General features: G+C 39.8%; 1 protein-coding gene across 1 annotated transcript; it reads left to right on the forward strand.

The window, feature by feature from the left end:
- Positions 1-183: 183 nt before the first annotated feature.
- Positions 184-26385, forward strand: INSL6 (insulin like 6). The gene is made up of 2 exons (XM_005581790.4): positions 184-540; positions 25982-26385. The coding sequence occupies exons 1-2, from the start codon at positions 252-254 to the stop codon at positions 26338-26340; spliced, it is 648 nt and encodes a 215-aa protein (XP_005581847.1). The 5' UTR covers positions 184-251; the 3' UTR covers positions 26341-26385.
- The last annotated feature ends 52 nt before the right edge of the window (positions 26386-26437 follow it).

Genomic DNA, 26437 nt, shown 5'->3' on the forward strand with positions numbered 1-26437 from the left:
AGTGAGGGGATTTTGGCTTTCATTTTAGGAGCCAGGGCCTGCTACCTTCGACCACCTGAGACCCCTGGGAAGGCGGGAAAGCCTCGGCGCCGCCAGCGCGCGCCTTCCCTTGACGTTCTCGCGAGGCCCCCACGCGCTCGGAATTCCGCAGGGTTTGTGCGCGCGGCTCGGCCTGGCGCAGGCGCAGAGAGGGAGCAGGGTCAGGCTGACCGCCATTGCACAACGCGGAGGACTCGCCTGCGGTTACAGGAATGCTGAGGCGCTTCTGCTTGTGCATGCTGTGGCTTGGACTCTTGCTGGTTCGGTTTTCCCGTGAACTGAGCGACATCAGCAGTGCCAGGAAGCTGTGCGGCAGGTACTTGGTGAAAGAAATAGAAAAACTCTGCGGCCATGCCAACTGGAGCCAGTTCCATTTCGAGGAGGAAACCCCTTTCCCACGGTTGATTGCACAGGCCTCGGAAAAGGTCGAAGCCTTCAGCCCCTACCGGTTCGAAAGCCCGCAAACCGCTTTCCCGGCCCGGGGAAGAGGCACAAACCCAGGTAAAAATCTAAACCGAAGGCATGTTTGTTCACCTCTGTACATTTCTTATTCCTGTATTTGCTTTGCCAGAAGGTAAGCTTCCCCAGGAAGTGGAATTTGTGCCTAGTATACAGCTTTTTTAAAAAAATGTAAAAAACAGTGTATTGAAAATATACAAGACTTCAGCGAAGCGTTTTTTTTTGTTTTTTTAAACTTAGAGGAAATAAGTGTACACTTGTAAGTCTACAATTTATGTAAGAATGTTGTTCCTTTCAGGAGTGCCTGTCATCTGGCAAACTCCTTTTTGTCCTTCAAAGCCCAACTTAAGTATCATTTTCCCTGTGAAGTCATCATTGACCTTTTCATATCCAATAGCTCCATTGTCCTTTCTACCAAAGTGTCTAGCACATAGTTCTATTTGACTGTCGTCACTGGCTACAGAATGAGCCAACCTTGTAGAAGATAAAAATGCAGATACCTTGTTCAAAAAAGCAGGAAAGGGCCATTAAAATAAAGGTGGTAAAATATAAAACTGCTTTGTTTACTTGTTCATATCCCCTGGTCACGCACCAGGAGATAGGCCTGGTTCATTCTATCAGGCTTCATTTAAAAGTTTACGTACTTGTATTTCATTCACTTACAGTTTCAAAGGTAAATTTATTGAGAATTTCTACTACAACAACGGAACATTTAAACCAAATGCAAGGCCTGTGTGACTACACAGGTTTCAGTCCCATGAAGTCAGCCTTATATACCATACTATATTATAGGGACTATTTCATGCATATTTTTGTCTGAAATGCCTGGCAGATGGCCTAGCACGTAGCATGTGTTTAATATGTGTTGAATTTATACTTAATGCTTTCAAGCAGTCTGCAGGAAGAATATTCTTGTTTCAGATTCATTGGTATCATCTTACTATGTTTTTACATTTGTGACTTAACATATTTTAGTCCCAATATGATTTGCCATTTTAAAAGAAATTGCACTTTGTTTATAGTCTATCCATAGGAAGAAAATTACTGCCTTTTACAGTAATTCAGTTTATTTGATTCAGACAAAGGTTGCAAAAGTGAATATTTCTGAAATTAAGGAAACGAGTAAACTATCATGCCAAAAAGAGACCCTAATGTAGAGTACTGAAAAAAGTCAAACAGTGCACATTGTAGGCACTCATTAACTTTTTTGAAATAAATGAATACAATTTATAAAATCACTGTTGCTGAGAGAATGAAAACTTTTAAAGACAGAAACCATGAGACTGATTCTTGATCATTTTCAAACTGACCGTCAAACTAACCCACATACAAACCTCACCTTGTCCTGTTAGAATGAAGGAAGTGTCTCTCCCCAGTCTTCTACTTTTACTTTAGTTCAGTGACTCTCACGCTTTAATGTGCATATGAATCATTTGGGAATCCTGTTAATTTACAGCCTCTGAGTTGGTAGGCCTGGGGTGGGGCCTGAGATTTTTCATTTTTAACTAGCTCCCAGGTGCTGCTTGTTGGTGGCCCACACTTTTGAGTAACAAGGTCCAGCTTACTCTCTCTCTCTCTTTTTTTTTTTTAACTCCTCTTTCTTATTCTTTTCTCCCAGGAGTGCAAGAAGAGCCTTCCCTTTCTGCTTTATGTTGGGTGGGCATTTCTCTTACATCAAATACTGTGCTCTCACTACCTGTGCTATAATACTGTAGTCAAAATTTTATTTTTAGACCTCCAAGCTTGAGGCTGTTATTTAAATAGAGGTTGGAATGCCTTTTCTCAACAAAGTGCTCTAAAGACAATTTTCTTAATAAAAATGTTCAACTTTAAAACAGCTTGTTAATGATCCCTTTGTTTTAGGTATTATTCACACTCCCCTGGAAGAATAAATGTCATTAACAATGAGCAGGGAGCTGCAATGAAACAAGACTTGTAGAAAATAAAAATGTGTCTGACAATATTTGAAAATTGTTATACACACAAAACCTGCTACTATGGAAACTATGTGAAAGACAATTTGCTGAAGTGGAAATACGGTGTAGCAGTAAAACCACAGTTGTATTGAAATATGTAGAGGAAGGAAAAATGAGTTAGGTTATCAATATGAATTGTATTATTTTAAAAATTGTTAATCCATAAGGGAAGATGACATTTATTCTGTCCTGTTAATTTCTAGGAAATAATTTAGAAGTTGCAGAGATGTATGTGTTTCTAATATAGAATACATAATTATGCCGTCATTTTTATATATGAATGTGGCTGGAAAGTTGGTTACTTTTTATTTCGCTTTTATCAGCAGGACAAGTTGTTGTGTTAAATCAAGTCAGTTGTCTGAAATTTTAATATTCTGATCATCTATTTGAGTCTGACACAGAAAAATATAATTTGCTACGCCGCTATTAAAAAATGCTTTTTTTCAAAGCTACTCATACATAACTTGAATCTGTAATTGTGTGCTTCTTCTTAATGAACCCTGAAGGTGGAGGCAGTATCTCCAAGACCTACCCATAATGTGGCACCATGAAGTTGACAACATATTTCTAAATTACGACTGAGTATTGTGCTTCCCAGATATTAGTGCCAGGTGAAATCATTAATGTTTCAAAATCAGCTTTTCGTAATCTGTAACCTCTATTCCAGTTAGATTAATCATATTCTCATATTCTTGGTCTTCATGTCACATATTCTTGTTTTTTTTGTTTCTTTATGTTTCAGATATCACAACTAATCTGTAAACGGCCTTTCCCTTTATATATTAGTTTAACAAAATTTGAGTGCCTATTATGTGTTAGGCATTTTTCTTGGTGCTTGGGATGTTAAACAGTGAAGGCTTCTACCCTCATGAAGCCTACAGAATAGTAAAGATAGACAATAAACATAAGTAAATTATAATTTACAGAAGATGATTGTCCTCTCTTAGCCCCTTTCTGCACTTCCATTCTCCTCCTGTCATTGACAGTTGTAATGTGTTCATTATATATTTTTTGTCTGTATAAGTTTTTGCAAATTATGCTTCTTTCCTGTGCGTATGTTTTTAAGATATATCTAAATGGCATTTAAGATCTACATCTTATTGTTGCCATGTGAACATTTAGTCCATTGCTTCTAACTACTGCGTAGTACTCATGTGCATTCCTCACATTTTACTGATTTATTCAATTATGAACACCTAATCTATATAGCCTTGAACTCCCTACCACTATAAATAACACTGCCATGAACATCATTGTATGTGTCCCCTTATGAACCTAGAAGTGTTTCTAGGATACACATCTAGAGTGGAATTACGGTGTCATGAAGTATGTGTATGTTTAATTTGCTTGAGGAGTGTCAGATTGCTCTTCAGAATGACTACACCAACGTATAGTTGTACCACTAATCCTATGTCCTCGTATCTATGTCAACAATGAGCATTATACAGTTATTAACTTTTACCAGTGTAATAGACATAAAATGACATTATATATCTATTTTAACTTGCTCTGGGTCTGAACATCTTTTCATATATATGTTAGCCTTTTGGATTTTCTCTTAAAATTTCCTGTTTATATATTTTGCCCAATTCTTGTTGGAATTGTTATCATTTTCCAGTTGATTTGTAGGAGTTAATCAAATCTAGATACAATAATAACTAGTTGTTGGTTTTAGATGTCACAAATGTGTTCTCCCATTTTGACATCTGTCTATTGGTATTGCTTGACTAAAAGCCTTAACTTTTATATAATTAGGCAGTAAGTGTTTTGCCTTATGTATTAGAGGTCCTTTTCTGTCCTTCTGTTAACTTTTCAGTTTTACTTTTCACATTAAGTCCTTAATTATTAGGCCAGTTTTTAGTTCTGGTGCAGGTAGGAATATTACCTCAGTTTCTCAATAAGTCTTATTTTTCTCTACATAGGGAGCCAGTTTTCTGAACACTTTCTACTAATCAACTATTTTTCTCACTAATTTGTGGGATTACCATTATTGATAAGTTTGAGCTTCCTATTTTAATTGGTTATTTATTTGACCTTGTATCATTACTATTTTTGATACTGTGACTCTATAGGATGTGATTTATCTGGCAGGACAAGTCTTCAATGTTTATTTTTTCCCTTAGGATTGACTAAGCTAAATCTTCAACCTTTATTCTTTCATATATATTTAAAAGTATGCTTATTGAATTTCTTTTTAAAAAATCCACATGGTATTTTATTTGGGATGCATGGAAAATTATCGGGGGAAACTGCCCCCAATATTTCAATGTAGGTTCTGTTTTCCATAAGTGTTGGCCAGCTGAGAAATAAAGAGAGAGAGTACAAAAAGAGGAATTTTACAGCTGGGCCGCCAGGTGTGACATCACATATTGGTAGGACTGTGATGCCCGTCTGAGCCTCAAACCAGCAAGTGTTTTATTAAGGGTTTCAAAAGGGGAGGGGGTATAAGAACAGGGAGTAGATCACATGCTTCAAAGGGCAAAAAGCAGAACTACTAATAAGGGTCTAACAAAGATCACATGCTTCTGAGGGAACAGGACAAATGGCAAAAGCAGAACTACTGATAAGGGTCCAACAAAGATCACAAGGCAAAGGGCAAAAGCAGAACTACTGATAAGGGTCTATGTTCAGTGGTGCACGTATTGTCTTGATAAACATCTTAGATAACAGAAAGCAGGATTCGAGAGCAGAGAACCGTCTGACCATAGATTTACCAGGGTGGAGTTTTTCCCCACCCTGGTAAGCCTGAGGGTACTGCAGGAGACCAGGGTGTGTCTCAGTCCTTATCTCAGCTACGTAAGACAGACATTCCCAGAGCAACCGTTTATAGACCTACCCCCAGGAATGCATTCCTTTCCCAGGGTATTAATATTAATATTCCTTGCTAGGAAAAGAATTGAACGATATCTTCCCTACTCGCACGTCCGTTTATAGGCTCTCTGCAAGAAGAAAAATATGGCTCTTTTTGCCTGACCCCGCAGGCAGTCAGACTTTATGGTTGCCTTCCCTTATTCCCTAAAAATTGTTTTATTCTGTTCTTTTTCAAGGCGACTGATTTCATATTTTCAAACACACATGTTTTACAATCAATTTATATAGTTAACACAGTTATCACAGTGGTCCCGAGGTGACGTACATCCTCAGCTTATGAAGATAACAGGATTAAGAGATTAAAGACAGGCATAAGAAATTATAAAAGTATTATTTGGGAACTGATAAATGTCTGTATTAAAATGAAATCTTCACAATTTATGTTCCTCTGCCGTGGCTCCAGCCGGGGTCCCTGACTTCCCACGACATCTCTCCCTTTTTATATAAATGTGTCATGGTGATAAAGGCTTGTTCGTTCTCTCGGTTTTGACGCAGGATTCTTTGACTGGTCCAGCACACTAAAAACAAGCTGATTAAACAGAGAAACATGATTCCAAAATTTACTATGATGGAGCCCCCAGTAGACTTAATCCAAGTTGTGGGGTTTAGTCCAGAAAGACTTTCTGCCACCCTATCTAACACCTCAGCTCCAGGCACAATGGATAAATGAGCTGAGAGGCTTCAAAAATTTGTTTCTTTAATTTAGTTAGTCCAAAGATAAATTATCTTCCCTACCTAGAAGGTGTCCTTTGACCATTTCCCATGAATGGTCAGTCTCATTGTAGGAATATGGTGTGATACAGAAATCAAAAGTATTCCAATTGCACTGCATTTGCTTGCAATGTTCGAGACTCATTAGCCAGTCTCCAAGCCAAATAACAGACTATCTTAAATCATTAATTTGATTAGCTAATATTTGATCGATGCCCTGCTGAGAATTCCACATTTGGGTGGAATTGCCTTGCCATTCCTTAACAAAGTGTTGTTACACCAATCTAACAACATTGAATAGATTGGTGTAATGCCACTCCGGCAGTGGTGGCCAGCACAGTCACTAGGCCCATGATCACAGCAATTAAAGTGAAAACAAATCTCTTGATCTTTTGAGAATTTGTTGTAACAAGTCATTAATTAAATTACTGAGGGGGAATATTCCTAAGGTCTGGGTAAAGTTACCAGTATCCAGATTCCTTCTTAAGCTTGAACCAACATTACAGTTTTCCTGAAGTCAAAATGGGAGTTAACACAAGTGTATGAATGACAATTAATGTATTGGACAGTTTGATTTTTCGTCCAAATTTTGATATTTCCCACTAACAGCATGTAAGGAGGCTTAACACAACTCTGTACGGGAGTGGTCAGGCTGGAGGTAAACAAAGCAGAATGTTTGAATCTACATTGATACTGAGGGAGAGGAGCGGCAGTGGCAACACCCAATGTTCTCCACCGTAAAGAAGCAATCCGAGGTGCCCGGGGATGCCAAAGAGGTAGAGGGGCATACCTGGGTTGAAAAGAATTATAAGGCCAATTGGAGTCCCATAAAGGAGGATTGGCATCAAAAAGAGGGTAAGAGTTCAAAGGGGATTTATCATGGGGTTCAGAATCACGTATGTGAGGGGCGATAGTTGGGACAACAGACAGAAAAGCTTCCAATTCCCATACTCGCAGTCCGGACATGGCAATAGCCAATTTCCACAGTTCTGGATGTTCTGGACTCAGAATGGGGAATATCATATGAGGCCTTGGCGGGGGTGGGGGGTGTGTGGGTAATGCCATTATCTTCCCGTTTTAAGGGAAAGAACGAGCTGAACCTTCTATGCAAAGTAGGATGATGATCCTTGTCCTCCCAATAAGAAATAAAATAAGTAGCCTCTAGGCATTCCTTTCAGCCAGAGGAGCAACTGTTTTTAAATAGCCCTTTAGTGCCCAGTCTATTACTAAACCGTATGAATCATTTTTTAAATACTACTGCATGTGAACTAACAGTCTTCACAAATTAAAGTTTTAGATAGGCTTTCAAAATTTTTAGAACATGGTTTTCCTACAGGTTTATATTGAAAATATGGGGATCTCCTATTACTCCCCTTTTCATTTGTCTTAAAGGAGAAAGGGAGAGGCCGGGGACCAAATGTCCCCATTCCCCTGTGGCTAATCTCTCTGGAAGATAAGCAGCCCAGACTTGAGTTTCTAGATGGATACAACCAGGTGCATGTCTGAGGCACAGATGAGGGTATTTATAACCCACAGTAACATTAAATGCAGTGCCTTCTTCTCCTCGTTGAGCAGGGCAACGGTCATCTGTAGCTCCAGGCATCCACACACTATTGTTAGTATACCTTTCTGCAGGAGCATCCATCCAGGTGAGAGGTTGGATAAGTGGAGGAAAAGGCACATAAGCCCAGTAAGAATAATTTTGTGTAGCAGGTAAATCAGTTTGAGGGAAAACTGGTGAGACAAAGTATAAGGAAGAGAATTATTAAGTAAAACCTATTGTAAGCGAGATCTAGTGCTGAAGGAGGAACAGAAGAACAGGGGGATATTATTTTCAGGCTAGTAGAAATGGTGAGATTTTTTAGGTTCGTAAGGAGAAAAAGGGAATTAGGAGAAGTGGGATTAGTTAGAGGGGTCTCTGTTGCCATTAGGGAGGATTGAACCAGACCCATTTTGATTTGGTGTGCCAGTTTATGAGGAGTTGGCACAGATCTCACCAGGTATGAGGGTGGTCTCTGATGCAGACGTCTCTTCCCTGTGGTTTTCATTGTCAGTATTCACACGAAGTTTAAGTCTTTTAGTGGGCACCCAGACAGGGGATTGATGATCTCCTGGTGAAACATAAGCATGCCCTCTTCCCCACATTTTAATTGTTCCAGGTTCCCAGGTATTGGTTTGGGAGTTTTTCCATAACACTGGCTTGCCTTCATTTAGGGAGAATATTTTTGCCTGTATAATGGTGTTCAGCTGCAGTCAGAGTATTGTATCCAGGAACATTTAGAAAGTTTAAACAATGCTAAATGTAATTGAGGTAAATTTTGTCATTGGAAGCAACACATGGCCATTTTACACTCACAGTTCGCAATCTCAAAAGCTAAAATATGAAGGAGAAAACCTTGAGCGTGCTCATCAGAGACAGATTTTTCAACAGCATCTTGTAATTTATAATTTATTGTGGTATAAAAAATCAGGGTATAATTCATTGTGACCCTATTTAACAGTGGTGAAAACAGGAGCTTGGCCGGAGGTGTGTAATTTATCCCAAGCTCTCATACACACCTTTGTTACTTGTTCTGTGGTGAGAGCATCAAAGCCTAATTGGGCAGTAGTGTCAGAGTAATAGCCAAGCCTGTGAGCTGAGCCTGAGTCATTGGAATGCCATCAGCCCGATTTAGCTGAGCCTGCAGATGGGCCTCCTCTGACCACCAGGTACAGAATTGTAAATGCTGAGATGAAGTTAGAACAGCTTTTGCCAAAAGGTCCTAGTCTAAAGGAAGCAAAGTGACCTCAGTACAAAGAGTCTGTAATACCATTTTAGCATATGGAGAAGTAGGACCATACTGAGTACAAGCATCCTTGAATTCTTTTAAAAAGGTAAGATTGGCACATATCAACACACTTGTGCTCCTTGAGCATTGGGAGGTTCCAGTGCGACGGGATAAGCCCATGCCTCTAATCCACTTGTTTCTTTGTTCTGGTGTAATAAGTGTTGCATGGTAGTTTCAAGAACAGGCACATGAGACAGAGTCGGCATAGAAGTGACAGGAAAAGTATATGTAGATAAGGGAAACTGAGGTTGAGGAGGTCAGACTGGTATGAGAGTGTGAGAAAGGGTCATTGGGGGAGAAGAGGCAGATGCATACTGATGATTATTGTCCCAATCCTGTGCAACCAGAATGGCAGGGGCATCCATGTGTGAAGAAGGGTAGAGGAGCAGGTTGAGCGGATGGCAAAGTGACCGGTTGAGGGACTGAAATGACAGGAGGGTGAGGGGCTGTGGAGGATGGGGGAGGGCCTGCAGAATTACAGGTAAATTGTAGTTTGGTCCCGGAGCCATTAGATGGCTCTGGAGGCAAAGGCTGCAAAGGTTTGAAGAGGGAAGAGTTAGCATAGTTATGGTCCCGGGCTGTCCAAGTCAGGGCCATGGGAGCCCTTATTTCTTTCTGAAAAGAAATAAGGTCATCAGGGGGTAACGTTAAGCCAAAGTCACCAGAGTTAGATATTGAATCCTCAATATCGTCAGGTCGGGGAGGAGTAGGTGAAGGGAGAGGCTGAGCACATAACGAAGGCCGAACGGGAGAGGAAACCTGAGAAAGAGGTAGAGGGTCTCCAGATTCAGAAAATTGTAACTGCAGGGGATCATGGGATTGGTATGTCATTAGGATGGCACGTACCAAGGCCCAATCACTCCAAACAGTGACAGGAACATAATTCCCTGTTGGGACCAGTTCCCGGAATTTTGTACCAACACGATCCCATAGTTCCACATCTAATGTTCCCTTTTCAGGAAACCAAGGACAGTGTTCCTCCACCGCCCTGAATAGGGTGACCATATTTTCCATGGGCTCTTGAACTCCTGCCTGTTTTAACAGGAGGTTAATATAGCAGAGATAAGCATAGTGTTTAGACTCTTCATGACCCATTGTTACCCCGGACAATACACAGACAGCTCACCAATTGTCAGGGATCCAAACAAGCATTTCTGTGGACTGGACTGATGAATGTTTCTAGGCTCTCTGCAAGAAGAAAAATATGGCTCTTTTTGCCCAACCCCGCGGGCAGTCAGACCTTATGGTTGCCTTCCCTTGTTCCCTAAAAATCGCTATTTTTCTGTTCTTTTTCAAGGTGCACTGATTTCATATTGTTCAAACACATATGTCTTACAATCAATTTGTACAGTTAACACAATTATCACAGTGGTCCTGAGGTGACGTAATCCTCAGCTTACGAAGATAACAGGATTAAGAGATTAAAGACAGGCATAAGAAATTATAAAAGTATTATTTGGAAACTGATAAATGTCCACATTAAAATGAAATCTTCACAATTTATGTTCCTCTGCTGCGGCTCCAGCCAGTCCCTCTGTTCAGGGTCCCTGACTTCTGGCAACATAATGTATACACTAATTTGAAGAGGATTGACTTCTTTTTTTCCTTCACCTTTTAAGTTCAGGGGTTCATGTGCAGGATGTGCAGGTTTGTTACATAGGTAAATGTGTACCATGGTGGTTTGCTGCACAGATCATCCTATCACCTAGGTATTAAGCCCAGCCTCTATTAGCTATTCCTCCTGATACTCTCCATTCCCCCAGGCCCCCTGTCAGGCAGGCCCCATTGTGTTGTTCCCCCGCATGTGTCCATGTGTTCTCATCATTCAGCTCACACTTACAAGTGAGAACATGTGGTGTTTGGTTTCCGTTTCTGCATTAGTTTGCTGAGGATGATGGTTTCCAACTCCATCCATGTCCCTGCAAAGGACATGATCTCATTCTTTTTTTATAGCTGCATAGTACTCCATGGTATATATGTATTGAGTTTTCTATATTCAGTCTATCATTGGTGGGCATTTAGGTTGATTCCATGTGTTTGCTGTTGTGAATAGTGCTGCAGTGAACATACGCTTGCATGTATCTTTATAATAGAATGATTTATATTCCTACACCCAATAATGGATTGCTGGGTCAAATGGTATTTCTGCCTCTAGGTCTTTGAGAAATCACCACACTGTCTTCCACAATGGTTGAACCCCACCAACAGTGTAAAAGTGTTCCTTTTTCTCCACAACCTTGCCAGCATCTGTTGTTTTTTAACTTTAATAATAGCCATTCTGACTGGCATGAGATGGTATCTCATTGTAATTTTGATTTGCATTTCTGTAATGATCAGTGATGTTGAGCTATTTTTCATGTTTGTTGGTCACGTATATGTCTTCTTTTGAGAACTCTCTGTTCATGTTGTTTGCCCACTTTTTAGTGGGGTGGTTTTTTTTCTTGTAAATTTGTTTAAGTTACTTATAGATGCTGGATATTAGAGCTTTGTCAGATGGATAGACTGCAGAAATTTTCTCCCATTCTATAGGTTGTCTGTTCACTCTCATGATAGTTTTTTTTTTTTTTTGCTGTGCAGAAGCTCTTCAGTTTAATTAAATCCCTTTGTCAATTTTTGCTTTTGTTGCAATTGCTTTTGGTGTTTTTGTCTTGAAATCTTTGCCTGTGCCTATGTCTTGAATGGTATTGCCTAGATTTTCTTCTAAGGTTTTTATGGTTTTGGATTTTACATAAGTCTTTAATCCATCTTGAGTTAATTTTTTTGTAGGGTGTAAGAAAGGGATCCAGTTTCAATTTTGAGCCTACAGCTAGCCAGTTCTTCCAGCACCATTTAATAAATAGGGAATTCTTCCTTCATTGCTTGTTTTTGTCAGGTTTGTCCAAGAGCCTATGGTTGTAGGTGTGCGGTGTGTGGTTTTGAGTTCTCTATTCTGTTCCATTGGTCTATGTGTCTGTTCTTGTACCAGTACCAAGCTGTTGTGGTTATTGTAGCATTGTGGTATAGTTTGAAGTTGGGTAGTGTGATGCAGAAAACCACAGAGATGGTGGCTGCCTCTCCCCACAGGAGCTTTGTCCCAGAGTGAGATCAGAGCTCTGTCTGTATAACCCTGGCCGGAGTGGCTGAAGCCTCCACATGGAGGTCCTGCCCAGTGAGGAGTAATGGATCGGTGTCCTGCTTAAAGAAGCAGTCTGGTCACAATCTGCCAAAGCAGCTGTACTGCCTTCTGGGGAACCCTTTCTCATGCCAACTGGCAGGCTGGAACAGCTGAGTAAAGGGAACTGCAGAGATGGTGGCAGCCCCTCCTCCCCAGGAGCTCAGTCCTAGGGAGAGATCACGTCTCTGTCCCTGTGCCCCTGGCTGGAGTGGCTGAAGCCCCCACAAAGAGGTCCCACCCAGGGAGGAGGAATGGATTGGGGTCTCACTTAAAGCAGCAATCTGAGCGTGGTGGCTCACGCCTGTAATCATGGCACTTTGGGAGGCCAAGGTGGGCAGATCACTTGACATCAGGAGTTCGAGACCAGCCTGGCCAACATGGCAAACTCTGTCTCTACTAAAAATACAAAAATTAGCTAGGCATGGTGTCACGTGCCTGTAATCCCAGCTACTCGGGAGGCTGAGGCAGGAGAACTGCTTGAACCTGGGAGGTAAAGGTTACAGTGAGCTGAGATCACACCACTGTACTCCAGCCTGGATGACAGAGTGAGACTCCATCTCAAAAAAGAAAAAAAAACCATTCTGGCCACAATCTGACACAGCAGCTGTGCTGAACTGTGAGGTACCTTCCTCCTCTGGACTGTTTGGATTCTCCAAAGTCGGGAGGCTGAAAAGGCTGAGTTGACCTTTCCCAGAGATGGCGGCTGCCCCTCCTCCCAGGAACTCTGTCCCGTTTCAGGCAGACTCCAGCTTTTGCCTTGGCTGGCTGGAATTCCAAATCAGGTCTTAACTTGTGAGGTACTGTGGAAGTGGGACGTGCAGAACAATGGCTTGGCTCCCTGGATTCAGCCCCCTTCCTTGGGATATGCACTGTTGTATCTCCCGCCTTGCCGGGATGCCGGGGCCAGAGTCTGTAAAACTCCTGGGCCTCGGTGTGTGCCTGAGTGTCTGCTCTGCTGAGACTCCACACAGCTCTGTGTATCGAACCCAAGGCCCTAGTGGCATGGGCTCATGATGGGATCTCCTGATCTGCAAAGATCAGGGATCAAAGATGGGATTTCCTGATCTGGGTTTCAGAGATCTCTGGGAGAAACGTGGTTTCCCGGGCGGGGTGACGCAATCACTCACCACTTTCCTTGGCTGAGGGTGGGGTTTGGCTCCCTGCTGTTCCCTGGTGGGCCATTCATTGCTCCACCCTGTATTTCTTCATTCTTTTTGGGTCAAGTCATTTGCCTAGTCAGTCCCAGTGTGAGAACCTGGATCTTTCGGTTGAAGGTGCTGAATTCACTCTTTTATTCCGCTCCCTGAGTGCCACGGATCACAGCTGCATCTAATTGGTCATCTTGTTCCCCTCCCCGCTATTGATATCTTTATTACATAAAGTCATCCTAATCAAAGTCATGAAATTACTTATATTCTATTATTAGGATTTTAAAGTTTTCTTTATGGAAACTTTTATGGTATTGGGCTTAATAATTTTTTTTTCAGCTATTGTAAATACCTGTGAATTATATTTGCTAGTTAGTGACTTGGCTAGAGAAATGCAATTTACTTTTATAGGTTGATCTTTATCCAGCAACCATGCTGAACTATCTTCATAGTTCTAATAGTTTGTTGATTCTGTATTTTTTTTTTTATCATTTGAAAATGATAGTTATATCACTTTCTTTCTGAACTTATACCATTTTTTTGCTTCGATTTCTTGTGTTATTCCCAGGCTTAAAGGGCGTACATTAAAATATCTCCATTAGGTATGATGTTTGTAGGTTTATGCTATATAATCTTCACTAAGGTAAGGAAGCTTGCTAAGAGATTTTTTTTTAATCATTGTAAATAGGGCTGTACTTTATTAAGGTCTTCTTTTGGCATACTTTTGCATAGTCTTACGATTTTTTCTTTCATTAATTAAGCAAATACTCATTGGGTACCTACTAAGCACCCAGGCACAATTTTAGATTCTTGGGAATATATCAGTGGACAAAACAGACAAAGATCAAAGGCTTTATGGAGCGCTCTGAAGTAATAAACATAATAAGTAAATATTAGAATGTAGTAAGAGCTACAGAAAAATGAAAAAACAGTATAAGGGAGATAAACAGAGCAAGGAGTTGAAAAGTGGGGTATAGTATTAAACAGTGTGGTAAGGGTAGACCAATTATTGAAAAGGTGAGATATGAGAAAAGAAGTGGTAAGGGAATTAGCCAAGCGGATATCTGAAGAAAGGACATTCACGCAGAGGAAACAGTGGAGCAGATACCCTTCTGCTTGATGTATACAGGGAATACCTAAGAGGCCAAGTGTGGTTGGAGCAGAGAAAGTGAGGAAAGTAGTAAAAGATAAGGTACAAGAGGTAATAGGCAGACATGATAAAATAGAGTATTTTAGGCCAGTAGTCCCCAACCTTTTTGGTACCGGGAACCAGTTTCATGGAAGACAGATTTTCCTTGGACCAGGAAGGGAATGATTTTCAGATGATCCAAGTGCATTACATTTATTGTGTACTTCTATTACTATTACATGATAATGTATAATGAAATAATTATACAACTTACCATAATGTAGAATCAGTGGGAGCCCTGAACTCGTTTTCCTGAAACTAGATGATCCCATCTGGGGGTGATGGGAGACAGTGATAGATAATCAGGCGTTAGATTCTCATAAGGAGCATGCAACCTAGATTCCTGGCATGCGCAGTTCACAATAGGGTTCACGCTCCTATAAGAATCTGATGCTGTCCCTTGTCTGACAGGAGGTGGAGCTCAGGTGATAATGCGAGCAATGGGGAGCAGCTGTAAATACAGATGAAGCTTTGCTCGCTCCCCTGCCCACTGTTCACCTCCTGCCATGTGGCCTGGTTCCTAACAGGCCATAGACCAGTTAAGTCCCCAGGGGTTGGGGACCCCTGTTTTAGATCATTTTAAAGACTTTGTTTTGGGGTGATGCAAGGAGTCATTAAGATTTTTTAGCAGAGAAGTGACATAATTGACATCTTAAATGGATCACTCTGGCTACTGTGTTGAGAATAGACTGTAGAAAGGCAAGAGTAGAAACAGACTTGTTAGGGAGGGTCTTAGATAAGGATGATAGAAGTGGAGGTAGTGAAAACTTAAATTCTGGTTATACATGGGCCATATTTGATGTGAGATATGAGGAAGATAAATCAAGAATGACTCCAAAACATTGTTGATTCTAAAATTTTGTATATGGAACACCTAGAAGGATAGGATTGTCATAAATGAGATAGGAAAGGCCTCAAAGTGGAACAGGTTTGGAAGACAGTATCAGTAGTTCAGTTTTGGACATGTTGAATTTCATGGCGTTTTTTAACAATGTTGAGTTTGAAACATTAATGTGGAGATGTTGAGTAGGAAGTAAGGTATATAAATCTGGAGTTTGAAAGAGTAATCTTGTTTGCAGGTAGAAGTTCAGGAGTCATAGGTAGATACGTAATTTTTTGAGCCATAAGACTAGAGGAGATCACCAGAAGAGTAAGTGTACATAGAAAATAGTACCAAGAACTGAGTCCTCAGAAACACCAACATTAAAAAGTTGGGGAGTGAGAATTGTAAAGGAGACAGAAAAGGGACAGCTACTTAGGTTGGAAGAAAAGAGAGTGTGGTGCTGTGGAAACCAAATGATGAAAGTATATCGGGAAGAGGTGTATTTGATAAATCAATTAAGATGTGAATGGCTGTTGAATTTAGCAATATGTTTGTGACCTTCATAAGAGAAGTTTCGGTAGAGTGATGAAACAAAAGCCTGATTAGAGTGGGTTTAAGACAGTGAGAGAAGAGGAACAAGTTAGTAAATGTAGAAAACTCTTATCAAGGAGTTTTGTCACAGAAAAGAGAAAATAAATACGATGGTAGCTGGCAGGGTAAGTGGGGCCAAGAGAAATATGTATGGGTTTGTGTGTGTGTGTTTTTGTAAGTGGGAGAAATAACAGGTTTTCTGATAAGAGTGATTCAATAGAAGTTAAAAACTGATGAAGAATACAGAGAAGGATTGCTGGAGTAGTGTCCTAGAGTGGGCAAGAGGAGATGAGATGTAATATGTAAGTGCAGAAATTGGCTTTAGAGTGTATAGTTCATCTGTAGAAATAGGTAGAAAGGGAGAGTATATGGGTGTACATGTTAAGAGATGAATTTAAAAATTTGGCAAAGGGAGTTGATGCAAGTTCTTTTTCAGATTGCTTCAATTTTCTCCTGAAGTAGAAAGCAAATCCAGCTGTGAGTGAGGATGGGAGTCTATTAACATGGTAAACTACATTGATAGATTTTGTGATCTTGACCTATCCTTGCATTTCTGGGATGAACCCTTTCATTCTTTTTTTTTTTTATTTTAATTTTATTTTTAAGTTCAGCGATACATGAGCGAGATATGCAGGTTCATTACATAGGTAAACGTGTGCCATGGTGGTTTGCTATGCCTATCAACCCATCACCTAGGCATTAAGCCTAGCATGCATTAGCTATTTTTCGTAAATGCTAGCCCTCCAACCCCACCCTCTGACAGGCCCCATTGTGTGTTATTCCCCTCCCCATGTTCATGTGAGCTCATTGTTCACCTTCCACTTATAAGTGAGAACTTGCGGTATTTAGTTTTCTCTTACTGCCTTAGTTTGCTGAGGATGATGACTTCCGGTTCCATCAATTTCCCTGCAAAGGACATGATCTCATACCTTTTTATGGCTACATAGTATTCCATGGTGTATATGTACCACATTTTCTATATCCAGTCTATTATTGATGGGCATTTGGGTTGAATTAATGTCTTTGCTATTGTGAATAGTGTTGCAATGAACATATGCATCTTTGTAATATAATGGTTTATATTCCTTTGGGTATATACCCAATAATGGTATTTCTGGGTCAAATGGTATTGCTGGGTCAAATGGTATTTCTGGTTCTAGATCTTTGAGGAGTCACCATACTGTTTTCCACAATGATTGAACTAATTTACATTCCCACCAACAGTGGCAATTAGTTCCTATTTCTCTGCAACCTCAAAAGCATCTGTTGTTTCTTGACTTTGTAATAATCGCTATTCTGACTGTTGTGAGTTAGTATCTCATTGTAATTTTGATTTGCATTTCTCTAATGATCAGTGATGTTGAGCTTTTTTTCAAATGTCTGTTGGCCGCACGAATGCCTTCTTTTAAGAAATGTCATTTCATGTCCTTTGCCTGCTCTTTTTTTTCTATCTTTTGAGATGGAGTCTTGCTTTGTCGCCCAGGCTGGAGTGCAATGGCATGATCTCAGCTCACTGCAACCTCTGCCTCCTGGGTTCAAGCAGTTCTCCTGCCTCAGCCTCTCCAGTAGCTGGGACTACAGGCACACGCTACCATGCCTGGCTAATTTTTGTACTTTTAGAAGAGATGGGGTTTCACTACATTGGCTAGACTGGTCTCGAACTCCTGACCTCAGGTATCTGCCCACCTCGGCCTCCCAAAGTGCTGGGATTACAGGCGTGAGCCACTCACTGCACCTGGCCTGCCCACTCTTTAATGGAGTTGTTTGTTTTTTCTTGTAAATTTGTTTAAGTTCCTATAGATTCTGGATATTAGACCTTTGTTAAATGGATAGATTGCAAAATTTTTCTCCCACTCTGTAGGTTATCTGTTGACTCTGATGATAGTTTCTTTTGCTATGCAGAAGTTCTTTAGTTTAATTAGATCTCATTTGTCAATTTGGGCTTTTGTTGCAATTGCTTTTGATGATTTTGTCATGAAATCTTTGCCCATGCCTATGTTGTGAATGGCATTGCCTAGATTTTCTTCTAGGGTTTTTATAGTTTTGGTTTTACATTTAAGTCTTTAATTCAGCTTGAGTTAATTTTTCTATAAAGTGTATGGAAGTGGTCCAGTTTCAGTGTTCAGCATATGGCTAGCCAGTTCTCCCAGCACCATTTATTAAATAGGGGATCCTTTGCCCATTGCTTGTTTTTGTCAGGTTTGTCCAAGATCAGATGGTCATAGATGTGCAGCCTTATTTCTGAATTCTGGAACAGAAATTCTATTGGTTTATGCTGTTTTGGTTACTGTACCCTTGTAGTGTAGTTAGAAGTCCAGTAGTGTGATGCCTCCCTTCAGCTTTGTTCTTTCTGCTTAGGATTGTCTTGGCTATTTGAGCTGTTTTGGTTCCATATGACTTTTTAAATAGTTTATTCTAATTCTGTGAAGAATGTCAATGGTAGTTTGATGGGAATAGCATTGAATCTATAAATTACTTTGGGCAGGATGGCCATTTTCACGATATTGATTCTTCCTATCTGTGAACATGGAATTTTTTTTGTTTGTGTCCTCTCTGATTTCCTTGAGCAGTGGTTTGTAGTTCTCGTTGAAGAGCTCCTTCACTTTCCTTGCTAACTGTAATCATAGGTGTATTCTCTTTGTAGCAATTGTGAATGGGAGTTCGTTCATAATTCAGCTCTCTGCTTTCTTGTTCTTGGTATGTAGAAATGCTGGTGACCTTTGCACATCGATTTTGTATCTTGAGACTTTGCTGAATTTGCTTATCAGCTTAAGAAGCTTTTGGGCTGAGACGATGGTGTGTTCTAGATGGGGTGTCTATGTTTGCATGTCATTTGCAAACAAAGACAATTTGGCTTCCTCTCTTCCTATTTGAATACCTTTCTTTCTTTCTCTTGCCTGATTGCCTTGGCCAGGACTTCAAATACTATGTTGAATAGGAGTGATGAGAGAAGGCCTCCTTATCTTGTGCCAGTTTTCAAGGGGAATATTTCCAGCTTTTGCCCATTCAGTATGATATTTCGCTGTGGGTTTGTCATAAATGGCTATTATTTTGAGGTATGCTCCATCAACACCTGATTTATTGCCAGTTTTTAACATGAAGGGATGTTGAATTTTTTGGGTGACCTTTTCTGCCTCTATTAAGATAATCACGTGGTTTTTGTCTTTAGATATGTTTATGTGATTAATTACATTTATTGATTTTGTGTATTATGAACCACCCTTGCACCCTGGAGATGAAGCCAACCTGATCATGGTAGATAAGCTTTTTGATGTGCTGCTGTATTTGGTTTGCCAGTATTTTATTGAGGATTTTTACATTGATATTATTCAAGAATATTGGCCTGAAGTTCTTTTTGTTGTTATATCTCTGTCAGGTTTTGGTATCAGGATGATGCTGGCCTCATAGAATGAGTTAGGGAGGAGTTCCTCCTTTTTGATTGTTTGAAATAGTTTCAAAAGAAAGAATATCAGCTCCTCTTTATACTTTTGGTAGAATTCAGCTGTGAATCCATCTGGTCCTGGGCTTTTCTTTGGTTTGTAGACTATTTATTACTGCCTCAATTTCAGAACTTTTTATTAGTCTATTCAGGAATTCAACTTCTTCCTGGTTTAGTCTTGCAGGGGTGCACGTGTTCAGGAATTTATCCATTTCTTTTAGATTTTCCAGTTTATTGGCATAGAGGTGTTTATAGTATTATCTGATGGTTATTTGTATTTCTGTGGAGTCAATGGTGATACCCCCTTTATCATTTTTATTGTGTCTATTTGATTCTTCTTTCATTTCTTTATTAGCCTAGCTAGTGGTCTATTTGATTAATTTTTCCAAAAAAAAAAAAAAAAAAAAAAAAAACCAGCTCCTGGACTCATTGATTGTTTGAAGGGTTTTTTGTGTCTCTGTCTCCTTCAGTTCTGCTCTGAGCTTGGTTTTTTCTTCTCTAGTTTTGGGGTTTGATTGCTCTTGGTTCTCTAGTTCCTTTAGTTGTGATGTTAGGGTGTCGATTTGAGATCTACCTTTTTGATGTGGGCAGTTAGTGCTATAAAGTTTCCTGTTAAGACTGTTTTAGCTATGTCCCAGAGATTCTGATATGTTGTCTCTTTGTTCTTTGGTTTCAAAGAACTTCTTGATTTCTGCCTTAATTTTACTGTTTACCGAGGAGTCAATCAGGAGCAGGTTGTTGAATTTCCACGTACTTGTGTGGTTTTGAGTGAGTTTCTTAATCTTGAGTTCTAATTTGTTTGTGCTGTGGTCTTAGAGTCTGGTTGTTATGATTTCAGTTCTTTTGCATTTGCTGAGGAGTGTTTTACTTCCAATTATGTGATGTGCCATGTGGTGCCAAGAAGAATTTATATTCTCGTTTGGGGTTGGAGAGTTCTGTAGATATCTATCAGGTCCATTTGATCCAGAGTTGAATTCAAGTCTAAATATCTTTGTTAATTTTCTGTCTCAATGGTCAGTCTTGTGTTGACAGTGGAGTGTTAAAGTCTTCCACTATTATTATGCAGGAGTCTAAGTCTCTTCGTAGGTCTCTAAGAACTTGTTTTATGAATCTGGGTGCTCCTGCATGTTTGCATATGTATTTAGGATAGTTAGCTCTTCTTATTGAATTGACCTGTTTACCATTATGTAATGCTCTTCTTTGTCTTTTTTGTCTTCGTTGGTTTAAAGTCTGTTTTGTCAGAAACTAAGATTGCAACCTGTGCTGTTTTCTGTTTTCCATTTGCTTGGTAAATTTTCCTTCATACTTTATTTTGAGTCTATGTGTGTCTTTGCATGTGAGATGAGTCTCTTGAATTCAGCACACCAATGGATCATGACTCTTTTTCCAGCTTGCCCTCTGTGTCTTTTAATTGGGGAAGTTAGCCCATTTACATTTAAGGTTATTATTGTTATGTGTGAATTTGATCCTGTCATCATGATGCTGGCTGGTTGTTTTGCAGTCTTGTTTATGTAGTTGCTTCATAGTGTCACTGGTCTGTGTACTTCAGTGTGTTTTTGTAGTGGCCGATAATAGTTTTTCCTTTCCATATTTACTGCTTCCTTCAGGAGCTCTTGCAAGGCAGGTCTGGTGGTGATTAATTCCCTCAGAATTTGCTTGTCTGAAAAATGTTTTATTTCTTCTTTGCTTATGAAGCTTAGTTTGACCAGATACAATATTCTAGGTTAGAAATTCTTTAAGAATATCAGCTTGGTGCAGTGGCTCATGCCTGTAATCCCAGCACTTTGGGAGGCCAAGGCAAGTGGATCACCTGAGGTCAGGAGTTTGAGATCAGCCTGGCCAACTTGGTGAAACCCTGTCTCTACTAAAAATACAAAATTAGCTGGGCATGGTGGCACATGCCTGTAATCCCATGGACTTGGGAGGGTGAGGCAGGAGAACTGCTTGAACCCTGGAGGCTGAGGTTGCAGTGAGCTGAGATGATGCCATTGTACTACAGCCTGGGTGACAAGAGTGAAACTCCCATCTCAGAAAAAAAAAAAAAAAAAAAAGAAAAAATATCAAATAAATATTGGCCCCTAGTCTCTTCTGGCTTGTAGGGTTTCCACTGAGAGGCCTGCTGTTAGTGTGATGGGCTTCCCTTTATAGGTGACTCGACCTTTCTCTCTGGCTGCCCTTAATGTTTTTTCCTTCATTTAGACCTTGGAGGACTGATAATTATATGTCATCAGGCTGATCCTCTCATGGAGTATCTTACTGGGGTTCTCTGGATTTCCTGAATTTGAATGTTGGCCTGTCTTGCTAGTTTGGGGAAATTCTCCTGCATGGTATCTTGTAGTGTGTTTTCCAACTTGTTTCTGTTCTCCCCATCTCTTTCAGGTACCCCTATCAGTTGTAGGTTGTCTTTTAACATAATCCCATAGTTCTCAGAGGTTTTATTCATTCCTTTTCATTCTTTTTTCTCTAATCTTGCCTGCCTGCCTTATTTCAGCAAGATAGTCTTCAAGCTCTGATATTTTTTCTTCCACTTGGTTTGTTCAGTTGCAGACTTCAAACTTGCATTTGCATCATGAAGTTCACAGGTTGTATTTTTCAGCTCCTTCAGGTTATTTGTCTTCCTCTCTAAACTGGTCATTCTTGTTAAACAACTCCTGTAATGTTTTATCATGGTTCTTAGCTTCTTTGCAGCAAGTTAGAACATATTCCTTTAGCTCAGGGATGTTTGTTATTATCCATCTTTTGAAGCCTACTTCTGTCAATTCACCTATCTCTGACTCAGCCCAGTTCTGTGCCCTTGCTGGAGTCATGTTACAGTCATTTGGAGAAGATTGAGTTTCCAGCATTTTTGCATTGATTATTTCTCATCTTCATGGGTTTATCTACCTTTGATCTTTGAGGCCAATGACTTTTGGATGGGGTTTTTGTGAGGTCTTTCTTGTTTATGTTGTTGTTGTTGCTCCCTGTTTGTTTTTCTTTTAGCAGTAGGGCCACTCTTCCATAGGGTTGCTGCAGTTTGCTGGGAGTCCATTCCAGACTTTATTCACCTTGGTTTCTTCTGTCCCTGGAGGTATCACCGTGGATGCTGCAGACCAGCAAAGATGGCAGACTGCTCCTTCCTCTGAGAACTTTGTCCCAGAGGGGCACTGATCTGATGCCAGTGGAACACTCCTGTTGGGAGGTCTCACCCAGTTTGGAGGAATAGGATCAGGGACCCACTTAAATATAGCAGTTGGCTGCCCCTTGGTGGAGCGAGTGTGCTGTGCTGGGAGAAATCTCCCTCTCCAGAGCCAGTAGGCAGAAAAGACTAAGATGGCTGATCCATGATAGCACAGCCAACCCCCCTCCTAGACCCTCTTCTCAGGGATATCAGAGTTCTATCCATAAACCCTCCACTGGGGATGCCAAAATTCCCACAGGGAGGCCCTGCTCTGTGAGGGGGAATGGATTGGAGTCCCACCTAAAGAAGCAGTCTGGCCACAAACTGTCCCAGCTACTGTGTTGTGCTGGGGAACTGCACCCCATCCAAACTGCGCTGGCATCATGGTAAGGGAAAACAGTGAACTGGAGTGGAGACACAGTAATGGCAGCCGCCTCTTCCCCCCACCAGGAACTCGTGATCTCAGTGCCTGCCCACCCGAGCAGCCATTACCAGTCTGCACAGCTTAATGCTTGGAACCCAAAGCCCTGGTTCATGAGGGGAGCTCCTCATCCCCAGGTTGCAAGAATTCGTGGGAAAAGCATGGTTTTCAGGGAAGGGTAGCACAATCCCTCTCTGCCTCCCTTGGCTGGGGAGGGGAGCTCCCTTTGCCCAATGTGGCTCCCAAGTGGGCCCTTGCTCCACTCTGCTTTTCCTTGCTCTCTGTGAGTCACACCAACCTCCTAGTCAGTCCCAATGAAAGAACATTGGTAACTCAGTTGAAGATGCAGAATCCACTTGCCGTTTTCGTCCTTTTCAGTGGAAACTAGAGCAAAGGTGTTTCTATTCAGCCATCTTGGCTGCTCCCCCGAACCCTTTCTTAATATATTTGTAAAACATGTTTATGGATTCAGTTAACTAATATTTAGGAGTCTGAAATCAACATTTGAAAGTGAAATGAGTTTTTAAATATTTTAAAATCTCATATTGTTCTTATCTAGTTTTGGAATAAAGATTATGCCAACTTCATAAAATGAGCTGGGCAACTTTTGCTCTTTTTCTGGAACAACTTGTATATGATTAGTATTTCCTATTTTTTAAAAATAGGTGGAACCATCCATATATGTGATTTTTTGAAGGTGATAACTGACTAACCCTTTTCATTTATTTGAATGTTGTTGGTACATTTAGGTTTTCTGTGTCATTGTGTACCAATTAAGGCATCTTGTATTTTTCTAGGAATTCATCCATTTAATCTTTATTTTTAAATGTATAAGCATTCATAACATTTATTTTAAAACTTTATTATGTTTTAAATTAAAACAATATTTGTTTTAAAAATTTAAAAAACATTTGTTAAGATATTTGCTTTAAAACTGTATGTACTTATTTCTTTTTTTCTGCTGTATTTTGTTCATTTCCATCTTTTTTGTTCCTGATTAGTCTGGATAGAGTTCTTATTCTTTTAAACAAGCAACTTTTTAATTAAATAAAAAGTTATTAAAGAGTGCTCTAATAGGCCTCTAACTGCAAAGGACATAGATTCACCTAAATAACCTCAAGATAAAAGGGGATAGTAGTTATTACAAAAAAAAAAAAAAAAAAAAGGTATAGAAGTGAACCTAGAAAGACTTGGTAAAGCCTGGGGAATCATATTAGCTCTAAAAAACAAAAGCAAAAAACTTCTGCCTTCGTCTCTCTCTCTCTCTGAATCTTTTCTATGTTCCTTTATGATTTTAGCTTGTCATGACAAACCTCGTAGAATCCTTTTAGCTTTGGTTCTCACTAACTCATTTTTTTATTGTTACTTATTCTAGTTTCAAACTGAGGAAATCTAATTGGGTCGATTCATGTTTTTCACATGACATAGCTTGCTAGCCATTGTGACAGATTGGTTTCTTTGGGGTCAGGTGCCAACCTCTAGTTTGTTCAACTGTGGCTAGAGAATAGAGTCACATGGTTCAGAACATGGCTGCCTAAGAGCTGGCACTACAGTAGAGGCTATTGGCAAATATATTCTCCTAGAAGATACTGTATATGAGCAAGGGCCATAATGGAAGCACAGTAAGTCTTCAAATAATTACCTTCTGGAGTTATTTTGGTTTCCAGTATCCAGTATTGTTAAGTGAGTTAAGAGCAGCATAACAGTGACAATCAGTTCATTGTACCTAGAGCATATTACCACTTCTCTATTTCTTTATTAAAATAAAGAACAAAATGGTTTCTACTGCTCAGTTATAAGATGTGCATAAGAAGACAAATGATAAAATTTGAAAATGGGCAAAGGATTTGAACAGACATTTCTTCAAAGAGGATATATAATAAGCATATGAAAAGATGCTTAACATCATTAGCCATGAGGTAAATGCAAATCAAAACTACAGTGAGATACCACTGTGCATCCGTGGGGATAATTATAATCAAAAAATGGAAAATGTCAAGTTTTGATGGGGATGTGGAAAAATTGGAACTCTACTATATTGATGCTGGGATTGAAAACTTGTGCAGCTGCTGTGGAAAAGTTTGGCAGTTCCTCAAAACGTTAAACAAAATTATATCATGCAGTGCTCCTTCCATCCCTAGGTTACACCCCAAAGAATTCAAAACATTTGTTCACACAAAAACTTGTATGTGAAAGCTCATAGCAGCACTATTCTTTTTTTTTTTATTTTTTGAGACAGTCTTGCTCTGTCATCTAGACTGGAGTGCAGTGGCGCTATCTCAGCTCACTGCAACTTCTGCCTCCCGCGTTCAAGTGTTCCTCATGCCTCAGCCTCCCAAGTACCTGGGATTACAGGAGTGCACCGCCACGCCTGGCTAATTTTTTGTGTGCTTGTAGTAGAGACAGTTTCACCATGTTGGTGAAGCTGGTGGTGAACTCCTGACCTCAAGTGATCCTGTTGCCTCGGCCTCCCAAATTGCTGGGATTACAGGCATGAGCCACCATGCTGGGCCATCAGCACTATTCATAATGACCAAAAGTGGAAACCACTCAAATGTCCATTGATAAATGAATAACCAAAATGTGGAATATCCACACAATGGAAAATTATTCAGCCATAAAAAGATACATGCTACAATGTAGGTGAACCTTGAAAATACTATGCTAAGTGAAAGAGACCAAGCACAAAAGGTCATGTATTGTATGCTTTCATTTATATGAAATATACGGAATAGGCAAATCCATAGAAACAGAAAGTAGATTGGTGATTGCCACGGAATAGTGGGAGAGTGAAGTGGAAATGACTGCTAATGGGCATAGGGTTTCTTTTTGGATACAGATGTTCTGGAATTAGATATATAGTTTCACAACTCTGTGAATACACTAAAACCCACTGAATTGTATACTTTAAAATGACTAATTTTATGGCATGTGAATGATATCTCAACTTCATTTGTTAATATAAAATGTACAAACGTGTACAGCCTTTTTATAGGAAAACACGACACCTGCTTTAGTTAAAAATAAATATTGCTTTTGAATAACCATACTTTCCATTCTTTATTTAAAATGTGATTGTTTTTTAATAATTAGCTGATTTTACTGATCCAATATTAAATTTTCATCTAAAGGAAGATTTTAATAAAGGAGCATTTCTTTTCTTCTCTCTCAACAGTGTCTACTTCTGCCTCTTGGGAAGAAGCAGTAAACAATTGGGAAATGCAGTCACTACCTGAGTATCAGGATAAAAAGGCATATTCACCCCTTGATAAGGAAAGAGAATTTTCTTCATCACATAATATCAATCTATATATTCATGAGAATGCAAAATTTCAGAAGAAAAGTAGAAACAAAATTAAAACCTTAAGCAATTTGTTTTGGGGGAATCATCCGCAAAGAAAACGCAGAGGATATTCAGAAAAGTGTTGTCTTACAGGATGTACAAAAGAAGAACTTAGCATTGCATGTCTTCCATATATTGATTTTAAAAGGTTAAAGGAAAAAAGATCATCACTTGTAACTAAGATACACTAACCATTATAGAAATTTTTCTAACCTAATAAAAGCTTAATACATTTATTTTACTCTTTTTATTTTTTTGTAATTGTGCTTATAAGTGATATGCTGTGAA

Source organism: Macaca fascicularis, chromosome 15, assembly GCF_037993035.2.
Source record: "Macaca fascicularis isolate 582-1 chromosome 15, T2T-MFA8v1.1".
In the NCBI taxonomy this organism is placed as follows: domain Eukaryota; kingdom Metazoa; phylum Chordata; class Mammalia; order Primates; family Cercopithecidae; genus Macaca; species Macaca fascicularis.